Source organism: Phoenix dactylifera, chromosome 2 (genome assembly GCF_051530095.1).
Source record: "Phoenix dactylifera cultivar Ajwa chromosome 2, Ajwa_hap1_PhDact_Kaust_v1.1, whole genome shotgun sequence".
NCBI classification, from domain to species: Eukaryota; Viridiplantae; Streptophyta; class Magnoliopsida; order Arecales; family Arecaceae; genus Phoenix; species Phoenix dactylifera.
In genome coordinates, this window is record NC_143191.1 from 8900717 (window position 1) to 8920543 (window position 19827).

General features: G+C 39.1%; 1 protein-coding gene across 1 annotated transcript in view; it reads left to right on the top strand.

Annotated features, from left to right (window-relative positions):
• The window catches only part of LOC103710945 (uncharacterized), a 62843-nt gene that overhangs the window by 346 nt on the left and 42670 nt on the right, over positions 1–19827 (top strand). Inside the window, exons 2-9 of the mRNA XM_008796878.5 lie at positions 120–919; positions 1024–1149; positions 1276–1361; positions 1789–1897; positions 7003–7098; positions 7282–7344; positions 7491–7550; positions 17753–17821. Of these exons, the coding sequence (XP_008795100.2) occupies positions 120–919; positions 1024–1149; positions 1276–1361; positions 1789–1897; positions 7003–7098; positions 7282–7344; positions 7491–7550; positions 17753–17821 (1409 nt within the window). The remainder of the gene's footprint in view (positions 1–119; positions 920–1023; positions 1150–1275; positions 1362–1788; positions 1898–7002; positions 7099–7281; positions 7345–7490; positions 7551–17752; positions 17822–19827) is intronic.

The window sequence follows — 19827 nt, forward strand, 5'->3', positions numbered from 1 at the left end:
TTGATATCGATTTCTCTCCAAGAACTTGGAATTCCATCCATGACTGCGTTAATTCCGATTCTGATGCTTGTGTTGCTTTCTTTTTTGTGCTGGAATCGGACAACGAACAAAAACAACAGCGGTGCAGCTTCGGCTGCAGATGGTGATGGAGGTGCGGGATAGCCTGGAGATCGCCCACACGTCGGAGTACCTCAACTTCCTCAAGTGCTACTTCCGTGCCTTCTCGGTGATCCTGACCCACCTGACGAAACCCCAGTTCACGGAGAGCGCCGAGCACAAGCTTCGCAACGTGGTGGTGGAGATCCTGAACCGCCTCCCCCACAGCGAGGTCCTCCGGCCCTTCGTCCAGGACCTCCTCAAGCTCTCCCTCCAGGTCCTCACCCACGACAACGAGGACAACGCCCTCATCTCCATCCGCATCATCTTCGACCTCCTCCGCAACTTCCGCCCCACCGTCGAGGCCGAAGTCCAGCCCTTCCTCGACTTTGTCGGCACCATCTACCGCAACTTCCCCTCCACCGTCTCCCACTTCTTCAGCAACAACAACAACAACAACAGCCCCCTTCCTGCCCCTTCCCTCTCTTCTTCTTCTGGCCCCGCCGCTGCCGCACCCGCTTCATCATCCGCCGCTGCGGCCGATGACGGTGGCTTGGACGAGGCCCCAGGAAGCGGCGGCGGGCCGGGGGTGGTGCCTTATGTTGGGGCTGGGCAGCTCAACCCGAGCACGCGCTCGTTCAAGATCGTCACTGAGAGCCCCCTCGTCGTGATGTTCCTATTCCAGCTCTACACCAAGCTAGTGCAGACCAACATACCCTATCTCCTTCCCCTCATGGTCACCGCCATCTCCATCCCCGGGCCCGACAAGGTCCCTTCCCACCTCAAGACCCAGTTTGTGGAGTTAAAGGGTGCGCAGGTTAAGGTATGTCTTCGCTTTTTTCTTCCTGCACCATTCCTATGCTTCATGTTTATTTGAGTTGATTTGGTATCTTACTCTGATCTTTTCTTGTATTTTTTTTCGTTCAGACGCTCTCTTTTCTTACTTATCTGCTGAAGAGTCATGCCGAGTACTTTAGGCCTCATGAGGAGCACATGTGCAAGAGCATTGTTAATTTGCTTGTTACCTGCCCCGACTCGGTTTCCATTAGAAAGGTCAGGGGCTGGGCATACATTGGTTTACCTTATGATTCATCTAACCCATTGTCTTGAAAAAGGAACGTTTTTTTTTCTAAATATAAAAAAGAAAATCTGAGTTTCTTGATTGCATCATCATTGCAGGAGCTGCTACTAGCCATGAAGCATGTTCTCAACTCGGAATTCAGACGAGGGCTGTTTCCTCTTATTGACATGCTTTTGGAAGAAAGGTATTTAGTAACAACATTTGACAGTTTTTGTAAAGCTTGCTTCTACTCTTCTGGTGCAGATATATTGTTTAATTTTTTCATGCTAGAAGGGATGCTGCTTTTGCAACAGACTAAGCAGGTTAAGGTGGTCTTATTCCATCTTAATCCTGAGCTATATGCAGCCTTTTTTATGAATGAAATTGTTCACTCAAGGAACTGGTGCAATTTATATGAACATGCAATAACTTATAAAGATGCTCGCATGTGTTGTTGTTTTGCCTTGATAAATGTCATAAGCTACTGGCATCTTCTTGTGAAAGAAGTACCTATCTCATGCGTTATCACTTTGAACATTGATGTGTCTCTTGTCATGAAGTTCTTGACTTGTATATTCACCTCGGCATCATTGTATTATTGGTTTACTGAACTGGAAGCTTTGTTGTTTCAGGGTTCTAATTGGGACTGGCCGAGTTTGTATTGAGACATTAAGACCGTTGGCTTATACCATTCTCGCAGAGATGGTGCATTATGTTCGAGGGGACCTTTCACTTCCTCAGGTTCTATTTTAATCTCATTTTTAGTGTTAGACCTTGCCTCATTGTATGGACTTTTCTGCTTGTCTTTCTTTTGGTGAGGTGTTCCAATGGCTTTAGAGTTATGAAATCATAAAATAGATTCCATGCTGGTTTTCCTATGAACCTTTAGAATCTTTCATCTTGTTCTATTTCAGTTTTTCTGTTGTATATTTGCATGACAATGTTATATGCTTTGTTTTATATATGCTGTTTAAAATTAGAAAGAAGATAAAATTTTCTTATATATTGCTGTTGTCATTTGGAAAATTGATACTTTCTTGACGATGGTCTTTTTTTTTTGCCACCAGTTTCTAAAATGCATTACTTAATTTTTTTAGTAATAATTAGCTTTAAGCTTATTAATCAAGTATCCACATAAGCCATTGGCAGGTGTTGTTGCCAAACCATCTTCTGGTTATATGTCTTTCGCATCTTGCCATCCAATCAGCGCAAAAAATTAACCTTCCTATGTATGAATGAGACTCGATGCTCATAGCAAAAGTGCAATGCTGTGTTATTTTAGTATGGACTTTTATATTAGATTTTTGGCCTTTTCTGAATATATCTGTTTCCCTTTTACTTGACAGGAACCCCTACTTAATATTTAAAGCTACCCTAATAACGTTAAGAGTATGAGATGTGGTTTAGTACTTGAAGTGCATGAGGTGCTCCATTTGGTCTTGAATAGCTTTTCTTGGTTAAATTGTTGAATCCTCATTTCCCATCAAGTGGCTCTAGCATGTCAAAAGCTCTTTCAACTCTTCTATATTTACTCCATAAGCTAGGTCATGTGCCATCTGTTTATTATATTAGCCGAGAATAGGGGTTTGTGCATCTCTATCAGTGGGAACCCTACTATCAATTAAGCTGTACTCTCCATTTCTGATTTTTTCTGGAGTGTTATGAATCTAGTTCTAGTTGATGTGGCGATTGCTAGCTCCAAGGAAAGATAACAAGATGCTTTCATCTGTTCTCTAGTTCTCTTACATAGAGCTAAATTGTGATTCTTGATCTATACCTTTATTTTGGAGTTAGTTCATGAATATTGATAGAGGAGTTTCTATATCAATGCTCTTCTTTGCTGCAATTCATGCTTTCCCTTTATTGAATGCTCACCAAATTGATGGGGTTTATCCTTCGCAAAGCAAGCAAGCTAGAGTCCATCATCGTATTTGGAACAAATGGATCTTCCAATCTTTGCAGGGTGTTGTTATTAGGTAGTGGTTGTTAGTGAGATCTCGCCTTTTGTAGAAGACGACACCTTGTTGAATCTTGTTTTAGATTGTGCAAATTTCTTAACGTAAACCAAATTTTCACAATGATAAAGACTGTTACTAGCGGATTGACTTCCTTTACACTTAATATTCAAGTTCATCAAATTTGAATTCTAATAAAATGGGCCTTCTGCTATGGACATTTCATTGGCAACTCAAGGCTTGCAGCTTTCCCTAAGTTGCTCAGTGGTGATTTATGTGTTCATGTAGTTACCTACAAAGTTTCATTTGCTTAATTCATTACCCGTTGAGGTAGCTTTATGTTTGATGATATTATACGAGGTCCTTAGCATAAATATAACCGGGTTGAGGGAAGCACAGAACATCTGACAATTCAGATTGCTGCCAGACTTCTTGCCCTGTTATACATTTTTGTGTAACTTGTGCTATTTCTAAGTGAATAACATGCTTGGTGGAAGTGCCTGCAACATTCCTTACTCGAAAGTGCCTTAAATTTTATGGAGTCATGCTAGGTTTTGCAGCCTCTTATTGTTTCGAAAAAGAAGATAGTGTGACCTATGATTATAATGTTAGGGAGAGGTATATCTATGCTATGTAATATGATTGATGGTTCCTAATTGGAAATAGGTATCTTGGTGGGCTTAATCCCATCCTTGGCCCTTCTCATCATTTATGCAAGCTCCCTTTCTCATTTATTGGTTTAACCTGAAGTGATATGCATGTTACATTTCTTAGTTAAAGTGTCTTGATATAATTTGCTACAGCTAGAGGTGAAGCTGTCTTCAAGTTATGGGAGTTGCCTTGTTATATGATAGAATTTTGCTTTGGTATATATCTAAATTGATCGTAAGAATAGGGTTTTCTTTGGTTTCGAGGAAGAGAAATCCTAAGATTTATTACCAAATTGAATAAAACAAATACATGGCGTAGAAACCGATGTAAATTTAATAAATTATGATGGTAGTATAAAAATTTGTTTAGAGATAAGGTTCTTGGCTTGTAAGATGGGTGGATTAGAACTTCTGAGGCCCATGCTTCTCTTTTATCCTACAAACAAGGGATGAAGGGACTATCTGGTAGTGTAAGAGCTGTACAGAAAATTGACGAACAGCTTTTCTATTAGCTTGGGAGTTTTCTTATGTATATGGATAGCAGAAATCTAATCGCATGGAAACTACATAGAACCATCTAATCTTCATTCAATTCTCTATTATCCAAAAATGACATGAAATTTCCTTGTAATTCCTTGATTCTAGATTCTATCTTCTATCTCATCAAACACAAAGGAGAATCATCGTACTTGAAGTAGCTAGAGAGATTGAAATGTCAATATATAAATAGGATGTCATAATTTATAAACTAAAAGTAAAAAATAAGGATATGCTTGTGCTGTTCTTTGAGATATATCAAGATCTTTGCTTTACTATGTTAGATTTCACGACTTCTATTGTGCAACAAAAGAAGAAGATGATGACATCAGCCATTGTTAAAATGTTGGAGGGGGGGTGTGACTGCAACTATATAAGGTGATTTGGGATTCTGAACTAGAAATAAGCATCTCTGTGGGATTCTTCTTATTCTTGCCCTTTCAATCCTTCTTGCTGAGCTCTCCTTTGTTGGTTCTAGCTTAATTGATTGTGATTTGTGTGCATGTAGCTAAAGTTTGCTATAGTGGAGAGATTAAAGTGCTTCAGGTTCTAGGTGCTATTGTCATTATCAGTGAGAAGTTTGCTGCATAATTTATTTAGATTGATCATAAAAGTTGGTTTCTTTGCTGAATCCAATATTTACATGGTTTGACAAAGAAATGGGCATAAGTTAGATTAGTATGGTAAGTGGATAAGCGCTTCTGGTGCCCACACTCCCTTTTTATTGGAACAACAAGGACTATCTGCTAGTGTGAGATCTGCTATTAGAAAATTGTAAAACATGTTTGCTATAAGAATGAGATTTTTTTTTTAACAATATGGAAAGGAACAACCTGATAAGTTTTGCTACTATATGGAACTGCTTAACCAGATTCCATATGATCACTGAAGAAATGAAATTCCCTAGTCATCTCTTAATTCTAGATCCTATAACAGAACACAAACATGATTTTTCAAGCAGCCAGTAGTAAGTCAAAGATCAATATATTGGATAGAGATTGCTGTAATCCAAATAAAAACAAAGTCTCCTGTGTTCTTGCAATGTTTTACTAAGAATTAGCCTTTTCTTTACTTCGTCACTGGTTTATTATACGATAACAATTTTGAGGCATTTAACTGGAGGAATCAATCCCTATGAAGACTAAAAAGGTCTTCTTGAATGATTAAATGAGTGATATAAGTGTGCTGACAACCGAAGTTCTCAGACATTGATAACTTTAATCTCCAAAGCAACAATGAATTCCATAGGAATGATTAATAAATAAGCAGATGGGGGTTTCATTGCCTCAAATGCTTATTGCTATCAATGAAATATGTGGAAAAGCCAATATAGAAAAGGAAGGCATTCATAAGCTTGTCCAAATTTTATCAAACATGATGTTATGCCAAATGTAATTTCTAGTTGTTGTATCCTAAATCTTTTCCAGATCTACCTTAAGAAAGTCCTTTTTGACGTCAACCTTGTATTAAAAACATCTGTAATGAACTCATGGATGAGAAGAATGCTATTAGAGATTGACCTTAAGAAATACGGATACTTTCATATTGCTGTATGATTAATTTGTTTAAATGGAAGAATGGGTTCAGTTTTTGGGGACAAGGAAATATTAGAGGCTAGAACATTTTGAAAGAGTTTGGGTGAATTTTTGAATGTTGTGAATATCTTTCCCGTGTTTAAATTCTTTCCAAAAGGAAAGTGTGGATGGTTTCTTGATGGTTGGAGGAGGTTAAATTACGCCAGCATATGCCATGTGCGATGCATATGGTGTGGAGGGATGCTCTCTGTTCCCCCCTTATGCATTGCTCTGGAGTTTGCTTTTAATAATAAAATAGATAATAAATAAACAGAAAGGTTTGGCTACATGGTTTCATGGCAGTTCTCTTTATTGCATAGATTGAGTTGATCAAAGTTCGATGCCCAAGTCATAGAAGGTTGACAGAATTTGAGTTAATATTTGAAAGTTAGCAAAGTCTTGGACTGTATTTTTGTGTCATAAAGCTGACCAATTGATGAGTAAGACTAACTTGCTGAATTAATGTAATGAAAACCTTTTATTCACTGGGGAGAAGTAAATTTGCTCCAATAACCATCCTAAATATATGAACAAATTTAATAACATCAAATGACTAATATTGTGACAGCTAAGCCATGCTACCAGTACTCCTCGTCCCACAAATTTTTGGTCTCTGTGTCTTGAGAGTTCAAAGCACACGTCTTTCAATTAGTGGACAAGCTTTGTAAGGTTCAATGCCCAACTTTTAGTTGGCTTTTCAAGTGATATTATTTACCACCTTTAAACAGATTTTTATCATCATGCACGCGGCCATTGTTTTGCCTTTTTTGATCTTTGAAATGGATTACATGAAAACATTTTATTCACACTTCATGCAGCCACTACAAAGTTTAATGGACTATCTTTGGATCCCTGCTTTATTTTCGGTGAAAGTGGTGAATAATGATGGTTTTAGGGAATATTTTGTTAGCCAATAGTAGAGGATGGATGAGCTAATTAATTAAATCTTTCTTTGTTTCTTGTGGGTTACTAATGCATTATAGCTGTTCATTTATGAGCAATACCTACTCAGTCCGTGCTTCTTTTTGTATCCATATTGCTTGAAGTTTCACCATCATAATTTACTGACCTTGGGAATTGCAGTATGCTCCAGTTTCTATTAAACCTGACAACTATTTATTGTTATGCAGCTTTCTCGTATTACATATCTATTCTCAAGAAATATGCATGATTCATCCTTAACCCTTGCCATTCAGACAACTTCTGCCCGTCTGTTGCTTAATCTGGTGAGAACATTTATTATTGCTTGGAGGATTAGAATGGATTTAATGACATGATATTTCACATTTCAAATAGATGCATATTGCATTACTATGATTAAATTTTAAAATAAAATGAAACCAAGATTTCATTGTGGCTGATGTGTTTACTTTTATGATAACTTTTTGGCGTGGCTGCTTGCGTCTTAGGTTGAACCAATTTATGAGAAAGGTGTCGACCAACCAAGCATGGATGAAGCACGAGTTTTGTTGGTATGGATCTGTAAATCATCACTATCCTAATATATTACGGATGAATAACAATTTCCTACTAGGTGCCAGCATATGTTTATCCTATATCTATTAATCCTATCATAGTCAACTGATCTATATGTCTTCATTTTTCTTTTCACTTTTAGGGGCGCATTCTGGATACTTTTGTGGGAAAGTTCAGGACCTTCAAGCGCATTGTGCCTCAGGTATGTTCCTTTGAGGGCTGACCTATTTGGAGGCCAAAATCCAAAATCCTGTCTGTTTGATATCTACATCTCTCCTACTCACAAAAACACAGAAAAAAACAAAAAGTCGGGAATGGCTGAGGAAATTATGGCAGGGAAAGGGGGAAGTCGGAAGGATCTGTGGAGGCTCTAGATCCTGCCATCCCAAGATTTAAGGGTCAATGCAATTCAAAGGCAATTTATTGTATAATAGAAATCTCTGGATTGTGGGGCTAGTTGTCTGGTTCCTACCCATTTAACTTCTCACCCTGTTTTCTCAACCCCTTGCCACTTATTATACGAAAACATAAGGCAGGCATTTAGACAGGCCCTTAAGTAGCTCGCTTTTTGAGATACTATCCTGTAATTCTGTAATTAGAATCTTAAAATTGCTATGGTGTTATCTTACAATTTTAGTTTTTCATTTCCTTTTAGTTTCCTGAGAATAAGTTTATCTTTTGCAAAGAATTCCAGTAATTACATGATTGTGTTTCGTTATATCTGTTATAATTTCTTAATGTTTACATTTTGTTGTATGTATGTTACCTAAGGATATGTGCATTTTTGTATAAATTTTATTGTTGAAGGTGCGTCCTGCAGCCATTGATCTTTTAAAATGTCAACTTGATTGGCACTCTACTTCAATACTGAGTTGAGCAACTACAGTTTTTAGATGTTCATGAAATGAAATAACTGGAAGAAGGCATGCAATGTTTTTCTGCTTCTTGTACATCACATCTAGTCAAATTATCATAAGAAAGGTAGACTGTTGATGTAGTCTCAAGATTCCATCTTATACATAGTTTATACTTTATATTTTTTGTTGTTTCTGTGTTTTCCATCTAAAATCATGTTTAGACTTGGATTTTCAGTCGAGTCATGTACTAGTACTGCCAAGTAAAAATGGTCCACCTAGGTGTGATAGGAAGCCTAACCCAACTCCAAATCACCACACTTAATTGCTTGAGCTTTAGCCTTTCTTCAATGCCCACGGTCATCACTCATCTCTAGGAACGGAGGAGGATGGATGATAATCTTGGAAATAGAATTGTGCATGTTAAATGTATGGAAGAAGGGAGGAAGAAAGTTAGAAAAGAAAAAAGAAAGAACAAAAAAAAAAAAGAACAGTAACCCGACCCCATTACTGTTCACAAAATAGTAACCCGACCCGTTACTGTTCACGGAACAGTAACCCGACCCAGTTACTTATCATGAAACAGTAACTCGGCGTATAAAAAGAGGACAACAACCAAAAAAGAGAAGAAGAAACCCTAGAAAGGTGAGTGCCACTGTGGGTGAAGCCTTGAGAGACCCTTTTTCTTCCATTTTCATCTTGCTTCTTGATCTATTTCTTCTTGGAGCTACCTTCTTGACCCTGTCATTTTTCATCTCAATACCTTGGTGGAGCGCGGCCTGAAGATTCTTATTGGATTGGAGGGACCAAACTCGCAGAGGTAAGTATCCGACTAGTTCTATCACTATCTTTTGCCCAGCCCACGTTTCTTCGTCCATCAATCATTATCTCCACCCATCATCATTGCCATCGTTGCCATCTATTATATCCTTGGAACCCGAGATTACTGGCAATATTTTTTTTATTGTTTTGTTGTGGTTATTTTTAGTTTGCTGCACTAGTTATATTTCATTGATTAGGCTTCGTTAATAAGATATCTATCATGTTCTGTTTTGCGTTCGTATACTTCTATGATGATCTTTTGGGATGATGAATATTTGCTGAAGTGTCTAATCAATCGCACCATAATTGATTATTATGAAATTAATTTACACCTGTAGTAATCGATTGTAGGTTGCACCAACTGTGTGGTAGATTATCAAGCGACCCTGATTGAGTGCTCTATGGATAAGGCATGATATCCTCTTTGTTTGTTGGTTTATATTTTTTTGGAAATCATATAACATTTGGGACACTGATTAATTACAAAAATCAGAACAGGCTTTTAGATGTGGCCTAAGGCCCATCATACTGCAATAGTTGGCTAGTGGACATCGCTATTAATTTATATCTGACAAAATAGGGGTGCTGATTGATCTGTCTTTTTCCAATCACTGCAGCATAGTATATCAAGAACAGTATGAGCAGTTAAGATTTGTGTTATGATCAAATTTCATGCCAAAAGGCAACATAAAAATCTGGATTTTTTCATAATGTAATCTAGTACAAACACTATCATGTATTGTAGAATATTTTAACTTCATCCTTGCCTGTAATGATGACTAGATTATGTACGAGAAAGTACACTTACAGAAGATAAGAAAGAATTAAGATTTTCTAACTTGGCTTCATCAATGTTTATATGAGAGAAGAGCTGCTAAAGTTCATTAAACAATACATTAGGATCCTGCTTGAGGCCATATAATGCATTTTTCAATTGCTGTAAGTGATTGGAAGGATTTGTCTTAGGGAACTCATCTGATTTTCTACTGTATACTTCATGCAATCTACCTTGAAAAAAATTATATTGGATTTCCATCTCAAAGAAGGGGTCAGGATCAGGTTACACCTAGTGTAACTCTTATAGTATTACACCTTTTTTGAATTGGATGCTAGGGTCCCACATCAACAATCCGAGCTTAGGAATGTGATCTACTATCACTAAATTGCTAACATGCAAAAAAATCATATGATTTGGAGACCCCTAGTCTATGTATCAAGTGGTCAAAATATATGTATTGTTTCATGTTATTTAAACTGTCAAATTTTGGCCAATTGATATATAGACTAGGGGTCTCCAAATTATATGATTTTTGGTGTGTTGGCAGTTTAGAGTAGTAGATCCCATCTAATGGCTCGGATCATCAATGTTGGATCTCCTCATCTAATTCAGAAAAGGTGTAACTCTATAAGAGAAAACTATATGACAAAAATCACCTTGGAGAAAACATATCGGACCTCCAACATAATTTTTTTTGACAAGGGCACGCTGATGCCTTTATTTGTGTTGAACCCTTCTTTTAGAAGATGTGCGCTTTGAAGTTATTAATGAAGACCTCAGCTTTACATTTTAAAGAAACTCATTTGCAACCAACAACATATTAATGAGAGGTTAGGCATGATCTCTAATGTATCCTTTTGATATAAAGCATTAATTTGTCAATTCTTTGGAATCTATGGAGAATTTGTTTGCTTGAAGATGAGTGGTACTTCAGTATTCTGCAGGAAGCATGATTAGTCTCTTGTGAAAAATTGCATAAGTGGGCATCTGCCACCTGTTGCTTTGGTTACAGAGAATAGGGAAATTTTAGGCTGAACAAAGACTGGTACTGATTGGACAATGGATGTTTTTTGTGTACCTGAGAGGTGCATAAAATAATTTTATATTTATTTATGTACTAGAGTAGTTAATGACCAATCATATATCTTTGATATAGTGAGACACAGAATTGGTAGATTCAGGAAACTATTAATAATACAAAGACTCTTTGCAAAAAGAGATATCATCATGAAGAATCAAAGCCTGAGTTGATCCTTAGAAATTCTGGCCCTAGAACCAAAAATAAATAAACATGCTCCTCAATTACTTAAGACTCCAACAAACACAAAGTTTATAGTTGACCTATATTGCTTGCCATCAGTTAGCTCAGTTAGCTATTGCATTTTTTTTTCTCATTACTAACTTTGGAATTGGACGCACCCATTTTCTAGCAATATGCATTTGGTGGATTCACAATACTCATATCAATTAGGACATGAATATGATTGAGTGTTCTTTTGTTAAAGGGAAACTTTTTCTACATATGGAAGCGAACTTGTTGCTGTTATTGCTCAGATGAGCACTTGTAAAGGTGACTAAACGATAGTAAATGTAACAAATATTATATGTGGACCTTAAGAAAGTAGTTTCGAGTATATTATGCACCAAGGTTTGTCGTATTGTATCCCATATCGGTCGGCTACCGGTAAGGTCTGATATTGGTTCGGTACCACACTGACACGTAGTATGGGCTGGCATATCAATCATTTGATCAGTATGTCATTTTCTTAGTTTTTTTTTATTTTTTTAATTTTTTTGTTTTCTCAAATTGTTTTGTTTCCACTTATGGTTTTTTTGATGATTTTGGTTATTTAATTTGTAAGTTTAACATTGTTTTGATCTCTTTTTGGATATGAAATGGAATTGAAGTACAATTAAAGTCCTTAGAAGTGAATATATATACAATATAACGAATGGAGTCGATTTAATATATTTAAAGTACCAAATACATATTTTCATCTAGAATTTTGTGAAGTGTCGATGTTCCTCGCAGACGTTGGGATCACGATCATTATCCAGGCTTGGGTAGCATTCCAAGATTCCAAGTTGGCTGCCATGTATTCCTGCTTGAGCGCTAGATATGACCATCCAAAGATCGTGACAACAAAATCCAACCCCAAAGTTGTTTGAGACTGTGAAGGATAGTACCCACTCGAATACAACATCTTAGACGAATCATATTCATGAAGGTCATAGGTTGGCTGTAGGCCTGTTAATGAGCCGAGCTGCTCGGGCTCGGCTCGGTAAAAGCCCGGCTCGGGCTCGGCTCGTTAGTGAAACGAGCCCGAGCCCGAGCCCAACATGAGGCTCGTTTACACTCGAGCTTGAGCTCGGGCTCGAGCCCGAGTAGCTCACGAGCCCAAACGAGCCCTAGTGAGTATGTGACTGTGTGAGACTCCCAGGCCCAGCCGGCGGGCCCACGCCCAGGCCCAGCCGCTCAGCCCCCTGAGCCCCTCCCGATTCGCGACTTAGCCTGTTAGCCACTTGGGTGATTGACTGATTGGGTCCCAGTCCCACGCTCAAAGCCTCAAACGCCCAAAGGAAACCAAACGCCCGAATACGATGCCCTAGTCTCCCACTGGCCACTCCCACTCTCCGTTCTTCTCGGTTTCTCCAGAACATTCCCTAATCCCCTCCGCCTCTAGCCCTCCTTTCTTCTCGCCGTTCTCGGTTTCTTCTTCGTTCTCCTCGCCGGCTCGCCCCCAAGCCCGAAGCCGATGCCCCCTCCCCTCCGACGACAATGAAGACGCCGTACACCCGATCCCAGCTCTCCGAGAAGCTTCGCCGCAACCTCCTCTCCCTTTTCCGCCCCTGATGCCGTCGCCCTCGACGGGGAAGGCAACAAGCGTGAAGCGCCGCCGCCCCATCCGGCCGTTCCTGCGTCGAGGTCCCCCCTACCCCCTTCCTTTCATAGTGAAAGTTTCACTCTCTCCCCCGCGGCCGAGCCTCCGGCGCCTGCGGCACCTGCGGTCGACCCGCGGCCGACGCCTGTGCCGGTGGTGCTCGCGGCCGCCCCCTTCTTTCTTCTCTTCTTTCTTTTTTTCTTTATTTCCTTCGTTCTTCTCTCCTCCCGTCCTCCGACGAATGATGGGGATGGGGCGCCGGCCGCCGGGGCAGGCTCGGGCTCAGGCAAACGAGCCTCACGAGCCCGAGCCCGAGCCCGAGCCGGAGCTGTGCCAGGCGAGCCCGAGCCCGAGCCCAGTACAGGGCTCGGTACCGAGCCCGAGCCCGAGCCCGAGCCCGAGCCTAGACTTTTATGGAACGAGCCGAGCCGAGCCTGCGGTGGCTCGGGCTCGGCTCGGCTCGTTGACAGCCCTAGTTGGCTGTATGGAATAGGATATGAAGTATGACTTGGATTCAGATATGTCCAGAAATCCTACTCCATGTGCAATATTATATGTAGCAGCATCATATCTCGAACAACTTCGAGAGGCTCATCTCCTCCATGCATTGTATTCTCACGAGCTCTACTAGGTTGTGCACCGTGATCCTTATTCTATGAGGCATGAGTGAACCGGAACTTATTAGTAAATCGAAGACCACTTTGGAGCTGTGAGTTATATACTGTCGTTCCATATCCATCGCTACCTCTCTAGCCACCAGATGCACCATTGCTTGAACTGTCATCATTGTTGGTATCGCGGGATGATCTCGACAACTTGTCATCTAAGGGCTTATTGGTCTCCGAATATGAGTGACTAGACTCCTCGACTCTCTCCAATGGAACTACATCTCCCTTTTTTTTCCTATCTTGCTGGCCTAAGAAGTTGCATTCTTTTCCCTCTCTAGCTAGCTCTATTGGGTGGAACAATGGTATCCTTCACCTTGAGTAGATCGGATACCGCGATGGCCTCTTGTTAGCATCTCTTGGTCAAATCTTTAGGAGGATGTCACCTTATGACGATCGGCTTTTTCGTGATCTTTGTGGCTGCTTGGTTGAACGTGAGCGTGGCATATGTTCTCTCCATTGTTCTACATCCATTCTAGCTTCACTGGCTACGAAATTGGTCAGTCAAGGAGGCGATCCTGGCTCATCTAGCTTTGGTTGCTGTTGCTAGCATTCAAGCCAACCAATCATTAGATCCTCTTCATCATATGTAGAGTCATTGTGAAGTGGATCATCATACTTCAACACCACGTCCTCTTCAATGCACTTCAATCTGAGGCACCAATTATAATGAATATATACAAGATCATTCCGGTGCTTTTGCATGAGTCGGTTCCTCTAGTTGCGTGGATAAGGATGAAGGTAGATTAGTTACATTCATAGCCAATGGAGATCATCTGCAAAAGGATTCGGATTGTCAGCCTCCTAAGGTTCCTAGATGATCGCCTGAAGCAAGGTCTGAGCTAGTACTAGAGGGCGTACCGGCTGGCGACTGGTTCGATATGATACAGATTTGTACTGTGCCGAACTAGGGTGTACCTACATAAGAAGAGCCGGAGAGGAAGGGAGGGAGGAGAGAGGAGAGACAGAGAAGGCATGAGTGGCCTTCTTCGCCTCCCACTTAATTGTTAAAGGGGAGAGAATGTTGAACAACCCTAAATCGAGCCAAACTGGTTGGTTTAGCTTGGTTTGGGCCTAAATCAAGCAGTTTGAGCCTTTTCTAGTGTTGACTATGTACTGTCCTATTTTGGGGGCAGATAACTTGGTATGCTCTGCATCGGGTGGTGGAGCGGTACGCCAGTCGTTGCTATGTACAATCTTCATGTGATATTTAAGGTTGGTAATTTAAGCCGACCCATTGAGTACTTGACCTGACTTTAATGGGGCGGGTTTTACCCACCTCGTTTGAAGTCGAGGTAGGGATGGGTTTTAATTTTGACACCCGAAGTGGATTCGGATTGGGTGTGGGTAATGGCAAGGCCCAACTTGAACCTAATTTGATATAATATAACCTTAAATGAACCTTTCACTTCTCCAACCCACTCAACTTCGCTCAATAGCCCAAGTCCTCTGTTCGGTCGTCCGTCCCCTGCTTTGCTCTAGTTGCAGTGCCTTGCACTCCTTCCTTTGGCATGTCATCCCGTCGACCGTCGAACGGCTGCTCATCCCCTTCGTCGTTGCACCAACTCTCCTCCCTTAGAATGAGGTCATCTTGGTGGAGGTCTTCATTTCTTCGAGCCCTCACTAGCACAATTGCTGTCCTTGACACCGACGTCCACAATCTCTCACTGTGGTATGGGTTGTTCATTCTGATCTTCCTTAGTTCCTTTTGATGTTTGTGATTAGGCAGTGGGGTGCTAGGGTTTGTGGGTTTTTTCGTTTATCCGCTGATTTGGTGGACTCGAGAGAAAGGCGACCAATTGCTGTTTGGCAGTCGTTGGTTGGAAGCGAGCCTCGTTAATGGAAATGATCGGTCTGTCAGAATCGAGCTAATAGTCATGATAGGGTGCCTGGACATGTGATCTAAAGTCGGGAGTAGTTCTAGGCTGCAAGATTAGGGTGCAGATGGTTTCTTTCGTCTCAATCTAATTTCAACATCCATTAAATACAAAAACAATTTTTTATTAATTTTTTTTATAGAAAATTATTGTACTCGAGTTTTAATATGCTATGCCACAAGATATATTATTTTTGCCCAGCTACTTTTTCTACTTTTTCTTCGTTGTATACTGGTTTGGTAGTTTATGCTTAGTCAGATCTTTGTTATAAATGTTAGAAGTCATTTTGTCGAAGTTACGACCAAATGGTTGTGACTAGAAGTTACTTATATATGCTTATCTAAGATACCTACATATATACTGTAACTACTTTTGGAGCGACGACAATGCAAAGACAAAGAAAACAGGAGCTCCACAAACCAAAATAATGTGATTTGTTTTTATCACCAATTATGAAATGATTGCTTGTAAGAGACTTGTGGCTAATTATAATGGCAGGGAAGAAGTATAGAAATTTATCCATAAAATCTTTCGACCACTGTACAAGAATTGTTGCAAATCTATAGTGATGTGTTGTATGTATCTTTACTAACCTAACCCCCCCCCCCTCTCTGTCTGCTCTACCCGCCCCGAGGTGGGTATGGGTACGGGTTTCCAATTGCAGGGTGGGTACAGGTGTTGGCCTACCCAACCCATACTCAACCCACTGCCATCCCTAATGACATTAAAATGGAAACAAAATGACATCGAAGTCAGCAGTCTGTACTTTAGTATAGAAAATTTCAGGACATCTAGCCCCACTGTTATTTTACCAAGAAAATTGCAAGTTTCCTGGTTTTCGGAAATAGATAGATATGAGAAAATATAGGTAGCAACTTGTTCTTGGAATTTTCCTGACTATTAGAGTTCTATTTAAGTAAAAATAAAGTTAATACAAAAATGAAGACATTGTAATGAAGCGGTGCTGAAGCATCCGCGATTTGGAGAAGGATGTGATGATCTGATATTAAGATTCTTCAGTAAGAAACTTGCCTGCATGGTTCCTGTAGGGAAAGATGGTTTAGCATATGTTAAAGGAACAATGAGATTACTTCGCAAAATGTACAGCTGGGAGCATGTTCTTTTATTCACTCTGTATACAGTAAAAAGTTCAATAGATGCAAAAAATTATACAAAGATTAAATAATGCAGGCTGTATTCAGTATGGTTATAGGCTTATAGCAAAACAAATATCTGTTTTCTGTAAGAAGTTGTTATTTTACATCTATAAGGAATTTAACTAGAAACTATAGATTTACATCCAGGCAATGAAACTGGACATCGTATTGGTTATGCTGATGGTACTATTAATTGTAGAATGGAGCATTATGGTATTACGTATCTGACAAGAGATGGACATAATGAAATGAAAGGACTGCTTATGGATGTGCACAGTGCAGCTATCATGTTTGCTATTTAGAAAAGGTCTAAAAGTGCGATATGGAACAGCCTGAAGCCTCTTTCCCGAGGAACTGATAACATAGCATGGAGTGGAATTGCTGCCCGAATATGTTGAATAGCATGTTGAAATTGCCGTTGAACATTTTTGTTAGCATGTTCATGGCCAAAACTGGGTTCACTCCATATTGAGTGACATGAAGTCTCATAGATTTGGCTTCTTTCCTTGGTAGATATGGCATAGGTCAGTGAAAGATTGGGAGTTTGGGGAGATAAAGTTCCAAAGGTTATTGACATCTTGTATATTTTTCCTTTTGGTGCTGCAATAAGTACCAGTACTTCTCAGAGATTTTGGTGGTATTGATTATTGATCAATAGTATTAAACATTAATCTTGTTGAGTGCCTTGAGCTACTTGCACAAGAAATTCATTCTCTTTGCAATACTGGAAATCCATTCTCTGTCTCATGTATTAAGATGAGCCTCTCTTAAAATGCTGTGGAGCTTTTGTGTAAGGCTAAATGTTATGAAGCGTACAAATCATGTAGAGAGGTAAATGTGACGTACTTGCCTTGGAAGTTATATCATTACTTATATGGGAGGTGGTGGATTTCTTCTTCATTCTTGCATGACATTATTATATGTGGTTTGCCATGCCATATCTTAATATGGAATTATATGTTGTTGCACCTTGATATTTAATGTGCAATTGAAGATGCACTATATCATCCTTACTAGAGTTCGTGAGCATAAGCACAAATTGAAGAGTCATACGCTTCACCTGCTACTTTATACATGAATTTTCTTTTGTTATCATTTTTTCCTGAAATAATTCATGTGGCTTATATAAGTTTGCCATGAATCAATTTTTGTGTGTAAAGGATTAACAACTTTATATGTGTTTCTCATATTATGTCTTTATGGATGAACAATTGATGGGAACATGTGCATGGAAAAGGGATAGTCGGTTGGTGTGTGGATGATAGGCTTTGGCATGCTTTTCTTTTTCTTCAGACAAATAATATTGTCTGGGTAGGATCTCATAAAGTTGCCATGTTATTTATATAATCATTTGTTTGTGTTGTAATAGCTATTGGAAGAAGGTGAGGAAGGTAAGGAGCGGTCCAATTTGAGGTTGAAACTTGAAGTTCCTATCCAGGTAACCTGTATTAGTTAAACTTTCTTTTTAATTTTTTAACAGAAAATTAAATGTTTCTTTAAATTCTATTTTAGTCACAATGTAGAGTCCAATTTTTATATACTCCTCAAAATAAGCATGGTTCGCCAATTTGTGCTGAACTAGCTGGTTCGGGGTATACCGAACTGCAAGAACTCATCCCTTGTTTTAGTAGACAAAATCATCTAAAGTCCTGCTTTTACAAATTGACTACTATCTGATGATGAATACCAACAAATTAATAGTTTCTACTCAAGTACATACCTGATATTGTACACGAGAATTCCAAAATAGATCAAGCGCACTTAAGTTCATTTCTAAGTTTGCTGGTATCTCTGTTTTTACTATGTTTTTACATATATAACTTGCTGCATATTAGGAGACTAATAGGTTTGAGACTTGGGCTTGATTCCAAATCTTTTTTCAACTTGTTATCCACTGCAGAATCGCCATCTTGCTAAAATAATTCAGTTTTATTCATTGTTGAATATGTTTTAGATGAGAATATTTTTATCGTTATTCCTTTTAATCAGTAAAGGTAAATCAACTATTTTTCTACTGGCTTTTCTCCTTAGTCTCTGCATTGCAACCCGTCCTCTCTGTTTTTAGGACTTGGTAAGGTTCTTTGAGGCACTACCACCGGCATAAACTTTCTGCAATTTACATTTTCTTTGCTCTGGGAATGCCTATATGCCATTTGATGCCTGCTAAAATCATGCTGACATACTCCTAGGCAAATGATTCTACACATATTTTTAAATTTTCCGATTCATATTTTTAAGAGTAAATTACAAAAACCTACCTAAGATTAGGGGTAAATTACACTTACAGCTAGTAGTACGAATAATATATGCTTACTCTCTTGAGTTTTATTTTTATCCAAATACGTTAACCCATAACTTAACCGAACGGTAGTCAAACTGTTAACTTTAAATGGGACCCAAATGCCACATTAGAAAAAATTTCAAAAATGACCAAAATAACTTACGTGACATAGTAGCCACAAAGGACATAAAAAAATGTATATGTGTCCTCCTCCTCACTTATGGGCAGTTTTGACTGTTCACATGAGTTAAACGGTTTCACTAACGCCGTTAATTTAATTGGGTGTAGGTGTAGATTTTACAAACTATTGGGTTTAAGTGTATTAAACATAAATTTAGGGTTTTTTTTTGTAATTTACTCTATTTTCAATTTAAACATGGGTGTTTCTTCTCAAAAAGAAAAAAGGGAAAAGAAAATGGATATCCTTTATTTTCATCTATTAATCCAATATGACAAATGTTATCTTGTTATCTTTCCTGTGGATAAAGATGATCATGCCTTTCATTTTCTCTGTTTTTTCTATTTATGATAGTTACCCCAATCTATGAGCCCATTATCCATTTGTTTTGATTCTTACTTTGTTAAAGAATGTCAGTTCCTATTCTTGATGTTTGATGCAGTCCCTCGATAAAGGTTAGTGTTGGAATTAAGAAAGTGATAGGCAGTAGGCATTAGTATGCTCACCACTCAGGCTACTCTTTGTGGATTGATATGGACTGATTTTTGGGCATATGCAACTGAAAAATTGTTAAGAGAGTATCCATAAGTTTGCAGGTTGGTTAAAGGGATTACAATATTGGATTTTTATGCCAAAGGAACAAACTTTAAAACTTTTGAGGGATTGGTTTCAGACAAGGTCCGTAATCTCGATACCGGATATCGTATCGGTTTGGTACAGTACGGTACAGTATGGTACGCTTTTGTGCCGAAAATAGTTTTCTTATCTATTTTCTCGATTTTCATCTCGGTACGCCTCTGTATGGACTGTAATGCACCTCGGTACGAGGCTGTACGAGGCTTGTACCGACTTGAAGATGTGTTTTGTACCCTTTTTTTTTTGGTACGTTATGATACGCCCGTATCGGGCGGTACAACAGACTTTGGTTTCAGATTATGGCTGTGCGTAGGGTGAAAATATTTTTTCTAGAAAAGAAGGAAAAGAA